The sequence below is a fragment of the Corylus avellana genome, chromosome 5 (genome assembly GCF_965113065.1).
Source record: "Corylus avellana chromosome 5, dhCorAvel1.hap1.2, whole genome shotgun sequence".
Lineage (NCBI taxonomy): Eukaryota > Viridiplantae > Streptophyta > Magnoliopsida > Fagales > Betulaceae > Corylus > Corylus avellana.
In genome coordinates this window covers 20,688,314-20,706,337 of record NC_142494.1, presented here as the reverse complement: position 1 = coordinate 20,706,337, position 18,024 = coordinate 20,688,314, and the positions used below count along the sequence as shown (strand labels likewise).

The following is an 18,024-nucleotide window of genomic DNA, read 5'->3' as shown; positions in this document are numbered from 1 at the left end:
GGGCTTGGTTGCCAAATGATGATTTGGATCGATAAAGGGCTTTTGGTATTCAAATGTATTTAACAATATGTAAAAGAAATAGGGGAAATACAAAAAACGAAATTGCTCATAAGGCCTGTTACAACGTCACTTTCCTTAAGAAACTATTTGCTCCCACTATATATGGTATGCAAAAGCGTAACAACAAATATTTCTCCAGGATACAATGGAGCCCAAAAAACTTTTGTATTTAATTGTTCTTAGGTTTTTTTATCCTATCAAGAGACAAAGACTTTGCTAATATATTAAAGATACATAGAAGAATTCTAAAAGAATTAAATAATCATAGATAATTATCCTCTTAACTTCTAAAATAATTTCAAATTTTGAAATTAAAATGCTTATTTAACCGAAACTGCTATTAAACTGCTTATCCAACACACTTAATCTTGACCATTAGATTAAATAATTATCTAATAATAACCATTTGGATCTTAATTATTTAATCTCAACCGTTAGATCAAAGTTAATTTGATTTTACAATTAGCTTTAATTATAGCCCAGTAAATCCAACCACTAGATCTACTTAAGAAGCATCCTACCGTTTAGATCAAACCACTAGATCGAACGATCTTGACCGTTCAGAAATGAATGGTCATAATCAAATTGCTCTAAGCTCCGAGGCTTCATAGATGAGCTAATTTTGGCCCCAATAAATGTTTAAAGACGAATGAGCTTAGTATCAATCCTGGGATGGAAGCACACTACATTGAAAGATGTTTCCGCGAATGTAGAGTAAAGTTACACTTACTCACACCCATTTTCTCATAACCATATGTGACTTTTAAAACCACCATTGGATATGAGATAAATCTTTTAAAACCACTATTGAATTAAAATCTAACAAAGATCTATCTCATATCCAATAGTAGTTTTCAAAGCCACATATGAGTAAGAACATTTAGACCAAACATTTTCAAGTAATGCTACAAGTCCTATTCATTTTGTTTGATATTTCTATGTTTGCGTACTCGTGCTGGCTTGCTGCATCAAAGTTCAAACTCTATCATTGTAATAATTAAGTATGTAATGTTAAAGCCCGCACGAATGGGTAAATTAAAGCATGCGCACTTGCAAAGAAAAAAAACAGTTTGCTTTCACGTACGAATGTACGATCTTGAAATTCCAGTACTCGTTCATACATCTTCGGTAAAATCTCGTCTGGAGGAACAAACACAATGTAACTAACTCCACCAAACTAATTCCACTACGTAACCACTAACCAGACACTTCTTCCACAATGCCCATTGCCACGTGGTGGTTGGTCGGTGGATTTGTGGGCGTGCGTCTCAATTTCTTTCTATATCATATTTGCGATTATATGCACCATATATTCTCAACCCAACCCATGTGATTAATTACAGCTCTTCTCAACCCTTCCATAGTCTCACATTGGAAAATTGCAAATGTCATCTTGGACTCCATTTCCTCCATTTCTTCCTCCTTTTCCTAGAAGGCTAAGAAAATTAACAGAAGTGAAAACTTCTATGCCCACCATGTGGCTTATTGGGCCGCGGCAAGAGTTTTCTCCGACTGCATCCTGGAAGGCAAGGAAAATTAACAGAAGTGAAAACTTCTGCGCCCACCATATGGCTTATTGGGCCGCAACAAGAGTTTTCTCCGGCTGCATTCCTACTCACCTACCCTATCTTCTCTCTTTCCCCATTTGTAGTGGAAAAGATCCACCCCTTTTAGCTTTATGTTTTGCTCTTGTTTCTTTGTTTCTTGTAGTTTTCTTAAAAAAAAAAAAAAAAAAATCATGTGATTAATTGTTTCTAGATTCATGCACATGGTTTTTGTTTTTGTTTTTGTTTTTTTTTTTTTTTTTTTTGTGTGCAAAACTTTCAAAGATATGGTTCACAATGTCAAATTAAAAGGTGTGGTTCATAATTATCTTTAATTATTAGTATTTGGCTATAGTTATGTAGTGGTGATATGTTGTGCATTACCACCATGAAATCTCTCACTTCACATCTAAAAATTATGCCAACAAGATGGGACTTGCAAATACATGTCAAGAGGACTTCACCTTCTTTAGGTGGATCTCACATTCAACAATCACAACTCGAGGGCAGATTTCCTACCTATAAAAAGCATTTTTTTAATGGATTGTAATCCACAACAATCATTTGCCGAAATTATTTGTTATTGTAAGAGAGTTCATGTGAGACTCAACTATCCAAATAAATTTTGAACTGTCTGGTCACTTACTCAGATAGATTAAATACATGTGAGCTTTTTCAAAATGTCGGCCCAAATTACTAGCAATTTGAACAGGTAATTGCTGTAAATTTCAATCCATTTCTAACCATGGGAGATGGATTTTATTATAATATAAGAAAGCAATTTATTTATTGATCAAGATACAACAACTTTGGAATGGGGGACATTAAAAAGAAATCACTAATAAAGCCCAACATTTTTGCTATGGTCCATGCCTATAGAACAATATTGTGGACTTCACTTACTTTTATTCTGTCTATCTTTTCAGCATAAGACAATATTGCTACATCAGCAGAGCATGAGCACCTTTATTCTTTAGGGGTACTTGGATCACCATTTTTCACTTTTGATTCACGTTAATTGCTGCCCTTTTAGTTTTGGGTGCCAAAAGGGGTCAAAATGCAGGCCAATGGAAGAGATCAATGGCACCCCCTTTGACTCCCTAACTCTTATTCTCACAACTTGGCCCTGGACCATGCCTCCCTCTAGCCTGTGAAGCCTCTTGTAACCCACCGTGGTCCCTTTGGCGACGCACTTGCCATTCACGTAAATTTCGTGCCGTTTGATCCTTTGACCGAGCCCGATCGCTTCCTGAATCCTAATCACATTAAATTTCAGCCCTTCGCCGGCCTCGGTCCCGAACCCTCTAATTTCAATCCAATGCTCCTCAAGATTCTCATCATCCCTTGGTGCCCAATATGTCCACAAGTGGTCACCATCAAGCACATTTTCGGGCCCGAAGCCACCGCCTTTGCCGCCCCTTTGGCTGCTAGCTTTTATAAAGCATTTTTCAGCCAAATTGGTGGAAAAAATTGTGTCAATTGCAGACCTGAATTCTCTTAATCTATGAACATCGGTTTCAGAAATAAGGCCAGTTGAATTAGGGGGCACGTTTAATAGTAGCAAACAATTTCGTCCCACAGAACTATAGTATATCTCTAGCAGCTCACTTAGCTTCTTCGGGGACTCTGATTTATGCCAAAACCATCCGGCACGGATCGACACATCACACTCCGGAGGCAGCCAATCGGTCCCTTTCGGATCGCCGGTGTTAAGATAGCTGCATTATTAAGAGGGAAAGTTCAACGTGTCTTCCCATTTTTAACTTATTTTAGTACAAAAGTTTTGTTACATGTTAAATAAATAATGGGGTATCTCTATAATTCAACGAGAAAAATTGTGTGACATAATTAAAAGTGCATGTGAATAATAATTATGAGAGATTTTTTTTTTATTTGGTTAATATATTAGACGAGAATGTAAAATAAAACTATTAATTAATTTAGAAAGAAGAACTAATTCTCATATTTTGTAGGTAAATTGATTAACACAATCAAATGAAGTGGCATGCTATTTTGGGTGATTTGGGTCACATGTTTTCAGATTACAGAATCTCACACGATGATATGTTTAGGTGGCAGTGGCACGTTCCAAGCTATTTATTATTATTATTTTCCTTGGAGCACGTTTTAAGAAAATTCACTTGGACGCTACGGCCCATGATCATGGAATGCTAAAAGCCAAAGAGAAAGAAAAGAAGTCATGATTGTTTGCTAAAATTGTACTTACTCGACAATGGTTGCACTTCCGATTGATAGCGAGGTCCGATTAATCGTGGACCAGCACGTGCTCCCGGCGGACCCTGTCTCGCCTCCGACCCACCGGACGTCCGGACCGGCGTCGGAAAATATGTTGATGGAAGCTTGTAACGCCTTCACCATAGCGAACCAATCCGTAAAGTAATACGACATGTTTGGCGCGTTCGAACCCTTCGCTCCATCGAACCAAATTTCTCTAATACTTCCGTAACTACAATTAAAAAATAAAAAATTAAGATTAAATAAATATCTTGCTTGCTATCTTTGTGAAAAAATAAAATTAAATAAATAATTAAATAAATCACTTTTTGAGTAGCTCTTGCAGTTGGGCTAAGTAGTATTCATTGTACGGTAAATCCCGGCCATATCTCCGGTCATGGCGATCCCACGGGGAGAGGTAGAGGCCGGCGTCAATGCCGGCGGCCTTCGCGGCGGTGACAAACTCCTGAACGACGTCGCCGGTGCCATTTTTCCAAGGACTAGTGCTGACAGAATGGCGGGTGTATTTGGAAGGCCACAGGCAGAAGCCGTCATGGTGTTTTGCGGTCAGGATCACCAGGGAAACACCTGCATCCACGGCTGTTCTTACCCATTGGTTTGCGTCGAGGCCGACCGGGTCGAATATAGCCGGGTTTTCGTGGCCGGTGCCCCATTCGGAGTCGGTGAACGTGTTGACTCCGAAGTGGAAGAACATGATGATCTCCCTTTGCTGCCATTTGAGCTGGGAAAATGATGGGAGTGGAAGAAGTGGCAATGGCGGTGTCGGTAGCAGCTCACGCGTAGAAACAGCAAAGTTGTTGGATAGAAGACAAAGTGTGGTTAATATCCACAAAGGCCACATAATTGATCTTCTTCTTGCTTTTGGTTTTCTGTGGAATAATATGTGTGGTGATAATGGAAGAGGAAGAGCTGGGGAAGAGAATAAGAACAACTAGCGAAGCGATAAAGGGGCCAAGAATCTTTAAATGGTGCAGAGCCCACTGGTGTGCAAAGATTTTAATGGACAACCTTTTCGGAATTTTCTTTGGTCTTTTTATTGTTATTGTTGTATGTATATATATATATATAGGCAATCACTCACGGGTTTGCTTTCTGTATCCCCTGAGGTTTGTAAGAACCAGAAAGTGAGCGCATGTGACTGCTTTCACTTTTCCATCACCAACGTGTATATATATATATATATTGTTTTTTTTTTTTTAATTTTAATTATTGAATGTGTAATTTTTTTTTTTAAAAAATAAAATAAAATTTAACTGCAAGAAAAGGAATGACAAATGAAAATAAGGCCCCAGATAACTATACTATAATTAAGTTTTATTTTGTATAAAAACAAATATTAGAGCCTCAATTATGATAAAAAATAATAATATTATGACAAAAAAGTTAGTAAGTGCTCTTTAATTAAGGCTACAATTATGGTAAATATAAATACAAAGAATTAAATTCCATGATATATATTAAGACTTTAAAGGAAATGAAAGAGAAAATTAGAAAGTTACATTAATTGCACTCCTAAAGCAGTTACTAAACCAATATATTGGCCAAGTTTCTTCATTAAATAATTTTTAGAATAAAGTAAATTTCGTTTTTTCAAATTAAATTCTACATAAAAAAAAGAAGAAAGAATTATATATAGCTTAACAAATATGACACATATTGAAATTAAATGACTCCTAACAAAAATAAATTTTGCAAGTCATTTGAAAAAAAAAAAAAAAAACTCAAAATCTATTAAGCCGTCCCTGCTCGTGTTACTAAAAAAAATGAGGTGATTTTTAAAATTACCATTTAATTAAAATTCAACAATAATCAATCGCAAGCTCAATTATGATTTTAAGAGCCACATTATTCTGACATTTTTAGAGGGACACAAAAAGGACTTCTAGCAATACTCGTCCACACAAGGGGAGAATAAGGGGGGAGCTGAGAGAGATTTGAATATGTAACATCTGCTTCATGATGTGTGATTTCCAGTTGATTGAGGTACCATTTGGGAATAATATGGTCGAATCCTAAGGCCTTGTTTGGGAAGCAAGATTTTCCAACTCAAACTGAAATTTTTTCTAAATTCATGTTTGGCAATTTTTTAAACTCAATTCAACTCAACTCAAAAAATTTCAACTTCACTAAAAAATTTTCATCCCAATTAATAAAAATTATAAATAAAGATTGAAAAAAAATAAATAAATAAATTTAGGGTAGCCGAAACACCCCAGGTGGTGGCTGGGCCACCCAAAGCCCAACTGGGGTGGTCCGACCACCCCTTAATATTTTATTATTTTTTTAAACTTCTTATTATTATTTTTTTAATTAAATTTAAAATATATAGAATATTTTATTATTATTTCTATCAATGGGACATATGTTTCATTTATGGCCTTAGGATCTCTCTAGAGAGATCCTAATTATTAATTGGATATTCTCCAATCCAAAATGGACGGGAGAAAATCCTCTACCGTGTTTGACCCACATTCCTTCGTGGGCCATAGGTCGAATAATGAAGGTTGTTGATAGAGGACAATTTTCAATCATATTTGCTTTAACAAAAGGGACATATATAGCGATCTGACATCATATGGGGACATAATTAATGGCGTTGGAAAGCTCATTTAGAGGGTTACAAAGTCATATTTCATTAAGTTTTTCTAATTCAAATGTTTACTAAGTTAAAATAGACCGTAAAAAGAAAATTGAAAAGCCGTACAAAATTGCTCGTCTGTTGTTTATGATTGAACAAGCTTTAAAACGAGTTGACAAAATAGCTCGTTCAATAACTCATATGAAGTTGGGTTCGAATGAGTTATTCATAGATGCACTTGTTTAAAGTTAGGTAGAACAAGCTGCTGTGTGAATTGAGAATTCATGTAAGAATACGAGGAAACCATAGTTAGGTTCGAAAGAGCCTCTTATACATTCAGACAAGCTCCAATAAATTTTTGTAAACAAACTTTTATTTGAGCGTTTTCTTAGGGTCAGGAGTCTAGGTAGTATAAATATATGTAATGGCTGTCTATAGCCTTAATTTATTATGTTATTTTGACCAGTTATCAATGAAAAACACTTTTAAGAGTGGTTTTCTTTTCTATCCACATTAAATCCTTGATATATTTGCCGATAGTTAAGATTAGTAATTATTAACGTTTCTGCTCTGCTAGTTAACGCGCTTTGGACGAATTTTGTTGTTGTTTAGCCCACAAGATCTCCATCAACAATTAAATAATTGATGCAGTTCAACTTGACTTTGATATCAATTAATGCAGTGTGTAGTGATTAGTTTGCCAAGACAAACAAGATAAGAATCACAACTCTTCTTAAAACTAATACTCAATCAAGGATTTAATGTGGATAGAAAAGAAAACCACTCTTAAAAGTGTTTTTCATTGATCACTGGTCAAAATAACATAATAAATTAATGCTATAGATAGCCATTACATATATTTATACTACCTAGACTCCTGAACTTAAGAAAACGCTTAAATAAAAGTTTGTTTACAAAAATTTATTGGAACTTGTCTGAACGTGTAAGAGGCTCTTTCGAACCTAACTATGGTTTCCTCGTATTCTTACATGAATTGTCAATTCACACAGCAACTCGTTCTAACCCAACTTTAAACGAGTGCATCTATGAATAACTCATTCGAACCCAACTTCATATGAGTTATTGAACGAGCTATTTTGTCAACTCGTTTTAAAGCTTGTTCAATCATAAACAACAGACGAGCAATTTTGTACGGCTTTTCAATTTTCTTTTTACGGTCTATTTTAACTTAGTAAACATTTGAATTAGAAAAACTTAATGAAATATGACTTTGTAACCCTCTAAATGAGCTTTCCAACGCCATTAATTATGTCCCCATATGATGTCAGATCGCTATATATGTCCCTTTTGTTAAAGCAAATATGATTGAAAATTGTCCTCTATCAACAACCTTCATTATTCGACCTATGGCCCACGAAGGAATGTGGGTCAAACACGGTAGAGGATTTTCTCCCGTCCATTTTGGATTGGAGAATATCCAATTAATAATTAGGATCTCTCTAGAGAGATCCTAAGGCCATAAATGAAACATATGTCCCATTGATAGAAATAATAATAAAATATTCTATATATTTTAAATTTAATTAAAAAAATAATAATAAGAAGTTTAAAAAAATAATAAAATATTAAGGGGTGGTCGGACCACCCCAGTTGGGCTTGGGGTGGCCCAGCCACCACCTGGGGTGTTTCGGCTACCCTAAATTTATTTATTTATTTATTTTTTTTTTCAATCTTTATTTATAATTTTTATTAATTGGGTTGAAAATTTTTTAGTGAAGTTGAAATTTTTTGAGTTGAGTTGAATTGAGTTTAAAAAATTGCCAAACTTGAATTTAGAAAAAATTTGAGATTGAGTTGGAAAATCTTGCTTCCCAAACAAGGCCTAAAGCTTTATTGAAAAACATTTTTATTTGTCCAAGTATTCTCGAATATATTATTGGATGATATACAAATATACAATGAATTAAAGAGACCAATTGTAGGATCATGGACACATCTCAATTAATAATAAGGCCTATTTGAGTGTGCGTTTGAGAGGCATAAAAATGTATTTATTAATTTTAGTCACTCGGGGGTAGTGCGACCACCCCCGACCTCTTCTGTGGGTGGCCCACCACCCCAATGGATGGTCAAGCCACCCACTTTATTTTTTTATATTTTTTATTTTGTTTTAAGTTTAAAATAAATAAAAAAATTATATGAATATTTTAAAAAAATGTATTTCATTCCTTAATGATTAGCTAATCTACTCATTTTTAAGGCCTTAAACTACAAAACCGGAAATTAAGGGGAGTTAAAACTCAGATTTTTTGTTAATATTACCGGCCGCCATCTCCATGTGTCAGTCAGTGTGTCACACACCTCTTCACAATTGTTAGCCGCCAGCTCGATGGATACTTGATGATTACAAATGAGGAAAGGGTTAGGCTAATTGTGATTAAAAAAAATGATTTGTGATTATTTATATTACAAATTAAGACAATATATATCTCCCTATCCTTAAATTACAAATTTGTTTTATATATATATATATATATATATATATATATATATATATATATATATATATATATATATACTCAATGCATTATTTAGGTGACACTAGCTGATCATGAGTTGCTTAGAATACGAATTAGCTCTCAGTTGGGCCATTGGGATATAAAATTTAATGAGAAAAAAATAGGTAATTAATTCATATGAAAAAAATTCGTTTATTTTTGCTCAAAATCACGTCTAATGACAGTTTTCGAAAGACGGAGAGATATTTTATAATTTATATTAATCATAGAAAGGAAGTTTATAACACATAAATAGATGATACAACACAAATAATATAATAAACTAGGGGTTTTTTTTTTTTTTTTTTTTGAAGAATTTATTTGGCGTAGGGGTATGTATAATGAACATTTAAAGTAGCGTGTATTGCACATGATGAATTTGTTGTTGGATTTAACTAAAATTCTTACCGGAGGGATATATTGAAAATTTTATCATATGACATATTATGGTTGACATAGCCTTGTCATTAAGTTGTAACTTGTTTGTTCGGAATTTGATCCCATCTTTAACCGGGATTGAAGTCGGCCAAGGATTTTTATCTCTTCATATTTTAAAATTAATTCAAGTTTTTTATTACATCTAATGGCTCAAACTAGTGTAAATGTTTGTATGTTACCAAGGTAAGTGAGTTTGACATGTTGAAAACTAAAATTACTTACATTGGTAACACACAAACCTCCGTGTTTATTTGAACCGTCAGATATAATAAAGCTAGAACTCACATTTAAAAAAATCTAAAAGAATCTCAATCCATATTATGATCTAATTAATGCTTCGCATGTTGTCTCATGTGTGACTCCAGCTTAATACTCTAGTTTTGGTGGTGCATAGAAGTTAGGTCATAGGAAATGCATTTGTTTACAATTTGATGCATTAACATAATTTTAATTACAAAGTTCGCTCGCTTCTTTCACCCATTTCCTTTGCGGGAATAATTACAAATGAGACTCACTTGTCAGAACAAGAACATAATCCTTTTCGGTTCATTTGAAAGCTATATTAGAGGTGTATTTTTATCTATTCACTTTTTGAGTGAACAAAAATACCACTCCAATATAATTAATTAGATATTATCCAATTCAAATGAACAGAAGATGATCATAATTCGTTAGAACAAATATTGAGCAACTCACTCACTTATTAGGGTAGGTAGATTCATAAATACTCTCTTATATTTACAAATTTCAAGTAATCTATTCACGTACTAAAATAAGTAAATTAATAATATTTTTTTCCTTATATTTAGTGTTGGAATTGCTAGAAAATGGTTCATGTTATTATTACTTTGTGTCTAGTCTCACCTGCCCACCGCCAAGAAATTCCTACTAATTAACATGCATTCTCCATTGAAACCCTTCACCAGCTTGAGATAATGGAGTCTTTGTCTACACTCCCTTCCAGTGTCATCTCAAACCATCTTCGTTCAACTTTCATGGAGCTTCTAAGATTTCCCACTCTCATACTTGTAACATCAATCGAAGCATCCTGCATTTTACAAAAACGGAAACCCATTATCCAATATTTCCTCTTCCTCTCTTGTTTCATCCTCATCAGCTTTCTCATCCTCAAACACTTGCTCTCAAAAGCTCCGCCAGTTTATCTGGTTGACTTTTCTTGTCTCAAGCCGCCAAGCTTCTGCAGAGTCCCCTTCTCATCCTTCATTGAAAACACATCCATGATGGAATCCTACGACGCCGACAGCATCTCTTTCATGGCTAAAATCCTCACTTCTTCAGGGCTAAGTGAAGAAACGTGTTTACCACCTGCTTTACACTACATTCCACCAAAAACCCATCAACAAGAATCTATCAAAGAAGCCCATATGCTTCTCTTCCCCCTCATGGAAGACCTTCTCTCCAAAACCAAACTCTCTCCTCTTGATATAGATATTCTTGTCGTAAACTGTAGTGGATTTTGCCCCTCTCCTTCACTTTCTTCCATTATCATAAACAAATACTCCATGAGAAGTGATATCAAGAGCTATAACCTCTCCGGCATGGGTTGCAGCGCCAGCCTTATCGGCATCCATTTGGCTCAAACTCTTCTAAAAATACACGCAAACTCCCACGCCGTTGTTCTCAGCACTGAAATCTTGTCCGCCGGTTGGTATTCAGGCAACGACCGGCCCAAGTTGCCCATCAACTGCCTCTTCAGAATGGGCAGTGCCGCTATTTTGCTTTCCAACAGAAAACAAGCAAACAAGTCTTCAAAGTACAGACTTTTCCGTTCACTGAGGACCCAAAGCGCCTTTGATGACAAGGCTTATCTTTCAGCATTTCGAGAGGAGGACTCCAAGGGAAACCTTGGTGTTACGCTCAAGCGAGATTTGCTACAGGTTGTTAAGGGAAGTTTCCTCATTAAATGCTAAAACATGTCTTATTTTAAACGCTTAGATAAAATAAACGGCTAAGATTTGAATTTGGTAATTTCAAATTTAAAAGAAATTATAGTTATCTCAATCCGTTGTTAATGATATAAATCTTTAATCTTTAGTGTGCGAATGTAGGCTATATGCCTAACTATCTTAATCTTTATGTTTATTCTATTTTCTTCCATTATTATTATTATTTCGCTTTTATATTTATCATATGTTTCTATACAGGTCGTTGGAGAAACTCTCAGATTGAACATCACCGTTCTTGGCTCCTCAATCTTCCCCTTCTCGAAGAAAGTTTGGCTTACAATTTCAGTTTTGCGAAAAAAGTTCATTGACAAATCTAGTGAAGTCAACGTGCCAAATTTCAAGAGTGTGATTCACCATTTTTGCTTGCCGACTTCAGGGAGACAAGTGATAAGAGAGATAGCGAAAGGGTTGAAGCTTGAAGACAGAGAGATGGAGCCGGCATTGATGACGCTGCAGAGGTTTGGGAACCAGTCTTCTTCTTCCTTGTGGTACGAGTTAGCTTACTTGGAAGCCAAGGAAAGAGTGAAGAAGGGCGACAAGGTTTGGCAGCTAGGAATGGGGAGTGGGCCCAAGTGCAACAGTGTCGTTTGGGAGTGTATAAGGCCCATTATTGGAGAGTCCAAGAGAGGCCCATGGGCCGATTGCATTGCTCGGTATCCGATCGTGGCCGTTGATCAAGGGATGTAGCTGATTCATGCACAACCTCGAAATTGGCGTTTTCATTTAAAGAGTTTGACCGTTGTTTGAAGTTTTCAATTTCATGGGGAGCATCCAAGGAGTTGTTTGGACTTGTATAAATAAATGAATTCTGTCTACCACATGCAATGAAGCAGTGCCTTATCTCCTGCTTAAAGAGTGTTCGAAGTCCGAGCTTTAATTTTTTTTAAAGGGTTAAATACTAAATTAGTCCCTAGGGTTTTACAACTTTATTTTTTCTTCTCTGGGGTTTCATTTTTATCACAGGAGATCCATGTGGTTTTGATAAGTGACCAAATTAGTCCATCCGTTAGTTGACCGTTAGTTGACTGTACGGACTGACACGTGGACCAATCAGATGTCGACACGTGGCACATATATTAATTTTTAAAATTTTTTTTTTTAAAAAAAAATTAAAAAAAATATATTAAAAAAAAAAAAAAAAGAAAGAGAAAAATCGGAAGAAACTGGGGGTGGCCGAGCCACCCCCTTGGCAATTTGGGGGTGGCCTTTGGCCATGGGGGTGGCCAGGCCACCCCCATCTGGCCGGATGGGGGTGGCCGAGCCACCCCCTGGGCACCAGGGGTGGCTCGGCCACCCCCTTGGGCCCCAAGGGGGTGGCTCGGCCACCCCCAGTGGGAACCGGGGGTGGTTTCGGCCACCACCTTGGGGCCCAAGGGGGTGGCCGAGCCACCCCCTGGTGCCCAGGGGGTGGCTCGGCCACCCCCATCCGGCCAGATGGGGGTGGCCTGGCCACCCCCATGGCCAAAGGGGGTGGCCGAGCCACCCCCAAATTGCCAAGGAGGTGGCTCGGCCACCCCCAGTTTCTTCCGATTTTTTTTTTTTTTTTTTTTTTTTAAATATATTTTTTTTAATTTTTTTTTTTAAAAAAAAACATTTTTTTAATTAAAATTTTTTTTTAAAAAATTAATATATGTGCCACGTGTCGACGTCTGATTGGTCCACATGTCAGTTTAACGGTCAACTAACGGATGGACTAATTTGGTCACTTATCAAAACTACAGGGACCTCCTGTGATAAAAATGAAACCCCAGGGGGGAAAAAATAAAGTTGTGAAACCCTAGGGACTAATTTAGTATTTAACCCTTTTTTAAAAGAAGTGTTGGAAATTTGAGTTCTGGTGCAACCTGAAGGAAGAAACTGCATTAATGAATTTAATGGAGCGGTTGAGGGGTGAAATGGATTAGGAATAATCAGTTAATTAGTAGGATTAGAAAATAATTAGTGGGTTTGGATTATTGGGGGTGTTAGTGATAATTTTTATTTTATTTTGTATAAAAATGCCTGAAAGTATGATTGTAAATCATGTAGAAGAATAAGGTCAAAACCATATCCAATCCTTAGATTTTCATTTTATTTGAATTTAGTCTTTTGAGTTTTTAATTACAAGAATAAAGTCCTTTTAAGTTTTGCTTAAATTTAATGTTGGCTTATCTATCACTTTATTATCAAAATTAACAGTTTATCATCTGCCACGTATGTCTCATTTGACACGTCAACGTCCATCTCAAAGCTCCAATACAATGACACGCCAATAAAATCAGAATCTTTTGTTATTGTGTTTGCTCAATAGGTTTTCAGATTTTGTTTCTTTAAGTTCTACGTATCATATCGATAATTTTTATTTTTATTTTTCATATAAGCTTGTTGACGTATCATTGCATTGGAGTGTTTATGGTGTATAAATAGATGAAAACTTAAGGGCAAGATATGATTTTTTCCAAAGAATAAACTAGAATTTCATTCTTCTTTCTTAGAGATCCTAGCCGGTAGATCAAACTACCGCAGGTCAGCCCAATATATAATGGTTTGAAATTCACCTCACATTGAAGTAGAAGTGAAAGTAGACAGCTTTTATTGATAACAAAACTTTAAAGCTAACACCGGCGCCGCTGCCAACCCGCCACACCAACCATCACATTGTCTAATCAATTAAGACCACCCTGGCTGTCGCCCCCAGCCAAATTTCTAATATATATAGGTTAGTTTTGTACCAATATGACAGCTAAGGCATCCACATGGTTTCCGAAACGTCATCTTCAAGTACCGAAAAGCTGAGCATATTTTTCTGGGTGACTACTCTTAGAAAGAATTAATAGTTCACATCAAAATTATAAATGAATATGTTTACTGGAAGTTGGAAAATCTACTTCTGTTTTTTCTTTACATGAAGAGCAATGTGTCACAGGAAAAAGACAACAACAAATTGCCCGAGCATTGAAGCAATTGCTATGTGGGAAGAGAGAAGAATCAAGAAATGAGAAGCTTTCGGCTGTCAATGCTCATTAGTTCTCATTTGCCTTAATCATGTGTTTTGGCATACATTTTGCTTGTTTAAAATGCCCCTCCTACGAAGATCTGATATGTGACCAACAACATGCATTTAGTAGTGAATGTGGGGGACGAGTGGGTAGGTATTTTAGCACACAGAATTCCCCACCAGCATTAAAGAATTTCTGGTTTCTGCACAACAACATATCTAACCACACTGCCATAAGAGCCGTTGTCTTAAATATCAACTTACCAAAATTGATAACCCCTCCAATCAGCCACCGTTGGATCCGCACTGTCTGACCCACCTCTTTGTCATCTGCCATGTCATGGGCATCCTTAAATATTACTGCTCTGGGATCAAAGATGACCATAACTAAATTAACTGCTACCCCCTAGCTCTCCTCAACTCTTCTTCAACTTTGGCATTCATCAGTCAACAAACCAGCTTTATTGCCTGCACAAGATATCAAAATTTTCTAGCCTTCTTTCGACTTCACCTTCTTCACTCTCTTCTCAACTCATATTCTTCTTTCTTGCCTGAAAATGGCAGAAAGCCCAGTAAAATGGGCGTGTTTGATGCTAACAAGCTATTTGTTCTTCAATATAGTCCTCTCTGCAGACACCCAATTAGGAAAGAAGACTACTTATATTGTTCAAATGGACAAGTCGGCAATGCCAAGGTCTTTTAGCAATCACCTCGAATGGTACTCGTCGAAAGTAAGATCAGTACTGATCCAACCTGAACAGCAAGGCGATGCAGGGGAGGAAGACAGGATAATCTACAGTTACCAGACTGCTGTGCATGGTGTTGCTGCTCGGTTGAGCGAAGAAGAAGCTGAGAGGCTAGAGGAAGAAGATGGCGTAGTGGCTATATTCCCAGAGACGAAATACCACCTACACACCACAAGGAGTCCCGCGTTTCTTGGGCTCGAACCAGAGGACATCAATAGCGTCTGGTCTCAAAAACTGTCGGACCATGATGTCATTGTCGGTGTGGTAGACACTGGGATTTGGCCGGAGAGTGGGAGCTTCAACGATACCGGCATGACACCGGTGCCTGCTCATTGGAAAGGACAATGTGAGACAGGCAGAGGATTCGAGAAACATCACTGCAACAGGAAGATTGTCGGTGCAAGAGTGTTCTACCATGGATATGAAACTGCTGCTGGGAAAATTAACGAGCAAACAGAGTATAAATCCCCTAGAGATCAAGATGGGCATGGATCTCACACGGCAGCCACAGTTGCTGGGTCTTTAGTGCGTGGTGCCAACCTTGAAGGATATGCTTTTGGGATGGCCAGAGGAATGGCACCCGGCGCGAGAATTGCCGTTTACAAAGTTTGCTGGACTGGTGGGTGCTTCAGCTCGGATATTCTGTCGGCGGTTGATAGAGCTGTGGCAGATGGAGTCAATATCTTGTCGATATCTTTGGGTGGTGGCGTGTCTTCTTACTACCGCGACAGTTTGTCCATAGCAACTTTTGGGGCAATGGAGATGGGTGTTTTAGTTTCAAGCTCAGCTGGAAATGGAGGACCCGAGCCTGCCAGCCTCACAAATGTGTCACCCTGGATTACCACAGTTGGTGCCAGCACCATGGACAGAGATTTCCCAGCCACGGTTAAGATGGGAAATGGCAGAACTTTGAATGGAGTTTCACTCTATAAAGGGCGAAGGATGCTGTCAATAAACAAGCAATACCCGGTGGTATACATGGGTGGTAACTCAAGCAGCCCCGATCCAGGCTCCTTGTGTTTGGACGGAACTTTGGATCGGCGTCTTGTTGCAGGAAAGATTGTGATATGTGACCGAGGCATTAGTCCTCGTGTGCAGAAGGGTCAGGTGGTGAAAGATGCAGGAGGGGTGGGAATGGTTCTTGCAAACACTGCTGCCAATGGAGAAGAGCTGGTTGCAGATTGTCACCTTCTTCCTGCAGTTGCAGTAGGAGAAACAGAAGGAAAAGCACTCAAGCATTACGTGATAACAAGTCCAAATCCGACTGCAAATCTAGCCTTTCTTGGTACTAGGCTGGGGATTCGGCCCTCTCCGGTGGTGGCAGCATTTTCATCTAGAGGGCCAAATTCTCTTACTCTCGAAATTCTCAAGCCTGATGTGGTGGCCCCTGGGGTGAACATTCTTGCCGCTTGGACAGGAGACGCTGGGCCATCAGGTTTTTGTTAAATCATTATTTATTTTAAAAGTTTACATGAATTTAATAATTCACGGTTCGAATTATCTTTGCTTTTATATTATATTAACTAACCGCTTATCCTAAAATCATATTTAATTTATATTCCAACAGGTTTACCAACGGATCAGCGTAGAGTGAAGTTCAACTTACTGTCTGGAACTTCAATGTCATGCCCACATGTGAGTGGGGTGGCTGCTTTGCTCAAGGCTAGGCACCCAGAATGGAGTCCAGCAGCAATAAAATCTGCCCTTATGACAACAGCATATGTTCATGACAACACCCATGGCCCTCTAAAAGATGCCTCTGCAGCTTCACCTTCAAACCCATATGATCATGGAGCAGGACACATTAACCCAATAAAGGCCCTTGAACCAGGCTTGGTTTATGATATTGAGGCTCAGGATTACTTTGAATTCCTCTGCGCGCAGAAGCTCACTCCAGCTCAGCTGAAAGTTTTCTCAAACAGATCTTGTGCACACTCTCTTGCCAGCCCAGGGGACTTGAACTACCCAGCAATCTCAGCCGTGTTCCCAGAGAAAGCATCCATCACTACTTTGACATTTCACAGAACTGCCACCAATGTCGGCCCTCCAGTGTCCAATTACCATGCCATTTTATCGCCATTTAAAGGCGCCTCCCTGCAAGTCGAGCCCAAAACCCTGCACTTCACCAGAAAATATCAGAAATTGTCTTACAAGATCACCTTCTCTACAGTATCTCGGCAAACAGAGCCTGAATTTGGAAGCCTGGTATGGAAGGATGGAATGCACAGGGTGAGAAGCCCAATTGTTATCACATGGCTACCGCCAATATGAAGCATGCAGCACTGGATTTTTTACATGGATCAATCAATCTCTATTGTTCTGCTGCTACAATAAACAAATGGGTATGTGAAGAGCCAAGTAGCTCAATGATTTTCATTGCAAGAAATGCTTTAACTTTCTCTGTTATTTACAATATCTTTGTCATGTCCGCATTAGAATTCAGCTACAACAACCTTTGTCAAATCCACAATTACTACGAAAATTCAAACAACATGAATAGCAACGGTCAAGGTTGAATCTAAAAAAATACTTTTTTATTTTCTCTCTCTTATTAAAAATTTTTAAAAATAAATCAACTTTAAAATTTAATCTTAACCGTTACTTACACTACAACATACATACTGTTATTTTAATAACAACATGTAAGTCAAATCCAATATAAGATTAGCGAACAATTATCAGTTTTTGATAAGAACAAAAACGAAGTTGTTCAATTCCTCTTAGGTGGTTGCATTGCAATTTAGGATTACGTTTCTCCAATGCGTTCCAATTTCAGATCTTAATAGTGGCTGTAATGTCCAGATTGTAAATAATTACAATATTTGCATTGAAATTCTTCACAAATTTGGCTCTCCAAAATGACTAAAATTTAGCTAATATTTACTGAGCTTGCTAAATATTGCCATTTAATAACCTGGAGTTGCCTTTAAGCTAAAACA

The 18,024-nt window shown here is 37.4% G+C and overlaps 2 protein-coding genes and 1 pseudogene across 2 annotated transcripts; 2 read left to right on the top strand and 1 right to left on the bottom strand.

Annotated features, from left to right (window-relative positions):
* Nucleotides 1–2,357: 2,357 nt before the first annotated feature.
* LOC132182399 (alpha-L-fucosidase 1) lies at nt 2,358–4,880 on the bottom strand. Its single transcript, XM_059595637.2, has 3 exons — nt 4,166–4,880; nt 3,832–4,071; nt 2,358–3,322 (listed from the first exon to the last, which is right to left on the bottom strand). Exons 1-3 carry the CDS (start codon nt 4,699–4,701, stop codon nt 2,614–2,616), a joined length of 1,485 nt encoding a protein of 494 aa, XP_059451620.2. The 5' UTR covers nt 4,702–4,880; the 3' UTR covers nt 2,358–2,613.
* A 5,417-nt stretch (nt 4,881–10,297) lies between these two features.
* On the top strand, nt 10,298–12,245 carry LOC132183153 (3-ketoacyl-CoA synthase 5 pseudogene; annotated as a pseudogene).
* Nucleotides 12,246–14,309: 2,064 nt separating this feature from the next.
* Nucleotides 14,310–17,509, top strand: SBT1.3 (subtilase 1.3). Its single transcript, XM_059594522.2, has 2 exons — nt 14,310–16,520; nt 16,653–17,509. The coding sequence occupies exons 1-2, from the start codon at nt 14,897–14,899 to the stop codon at nt 17,354–17,356; spliced, it is 2,328 nt and encodes a 775-aa protein (XP_059450505.2). The 5' UTR covers nt 14,310–14,896; the 3' UTR covers nt 17,357–17,509.
* Nucleotides 17,510–18,024: the final 515 nt, after the last annotated feature.

Coding starts and splice junctions, on each gene's coding strand:
- SBT1.3 (XM_059594522.2), top strand. CDS start 14,897: ATGGCAGAAAGCCCAGTAAAATGGGCGTGTTTGATGCTAACAAGCTAT. Junction 16,521..16,652: donor AGGAGACGCTGGGCCATCAG/GTTTTTGTTAAA, acceptor ATATTCCAACAG/GTTTACCAACGGATCAGCGT.
- LOC132182399 (XM_059595637.2), bottom strand. CDS start 4,701: ATGTGGCCTTTGTGGATATTAACCACACTTTGTCTTCTATCCAACAAC. Junction 4,072..4,165: donor CTGCAAGAGCTACTCAAAAA/GTGATTTATTTA, acceptor TTTTAATTGTAG/TTACGGAAGTATTAGAGAAA. Junction 3,323..3,831: donor GGAAGTGCAACCATTGTCGA/GTAAGTACAATT, acceptor TTAATAATGCAG/CTATCTTAACACCGGCGATC.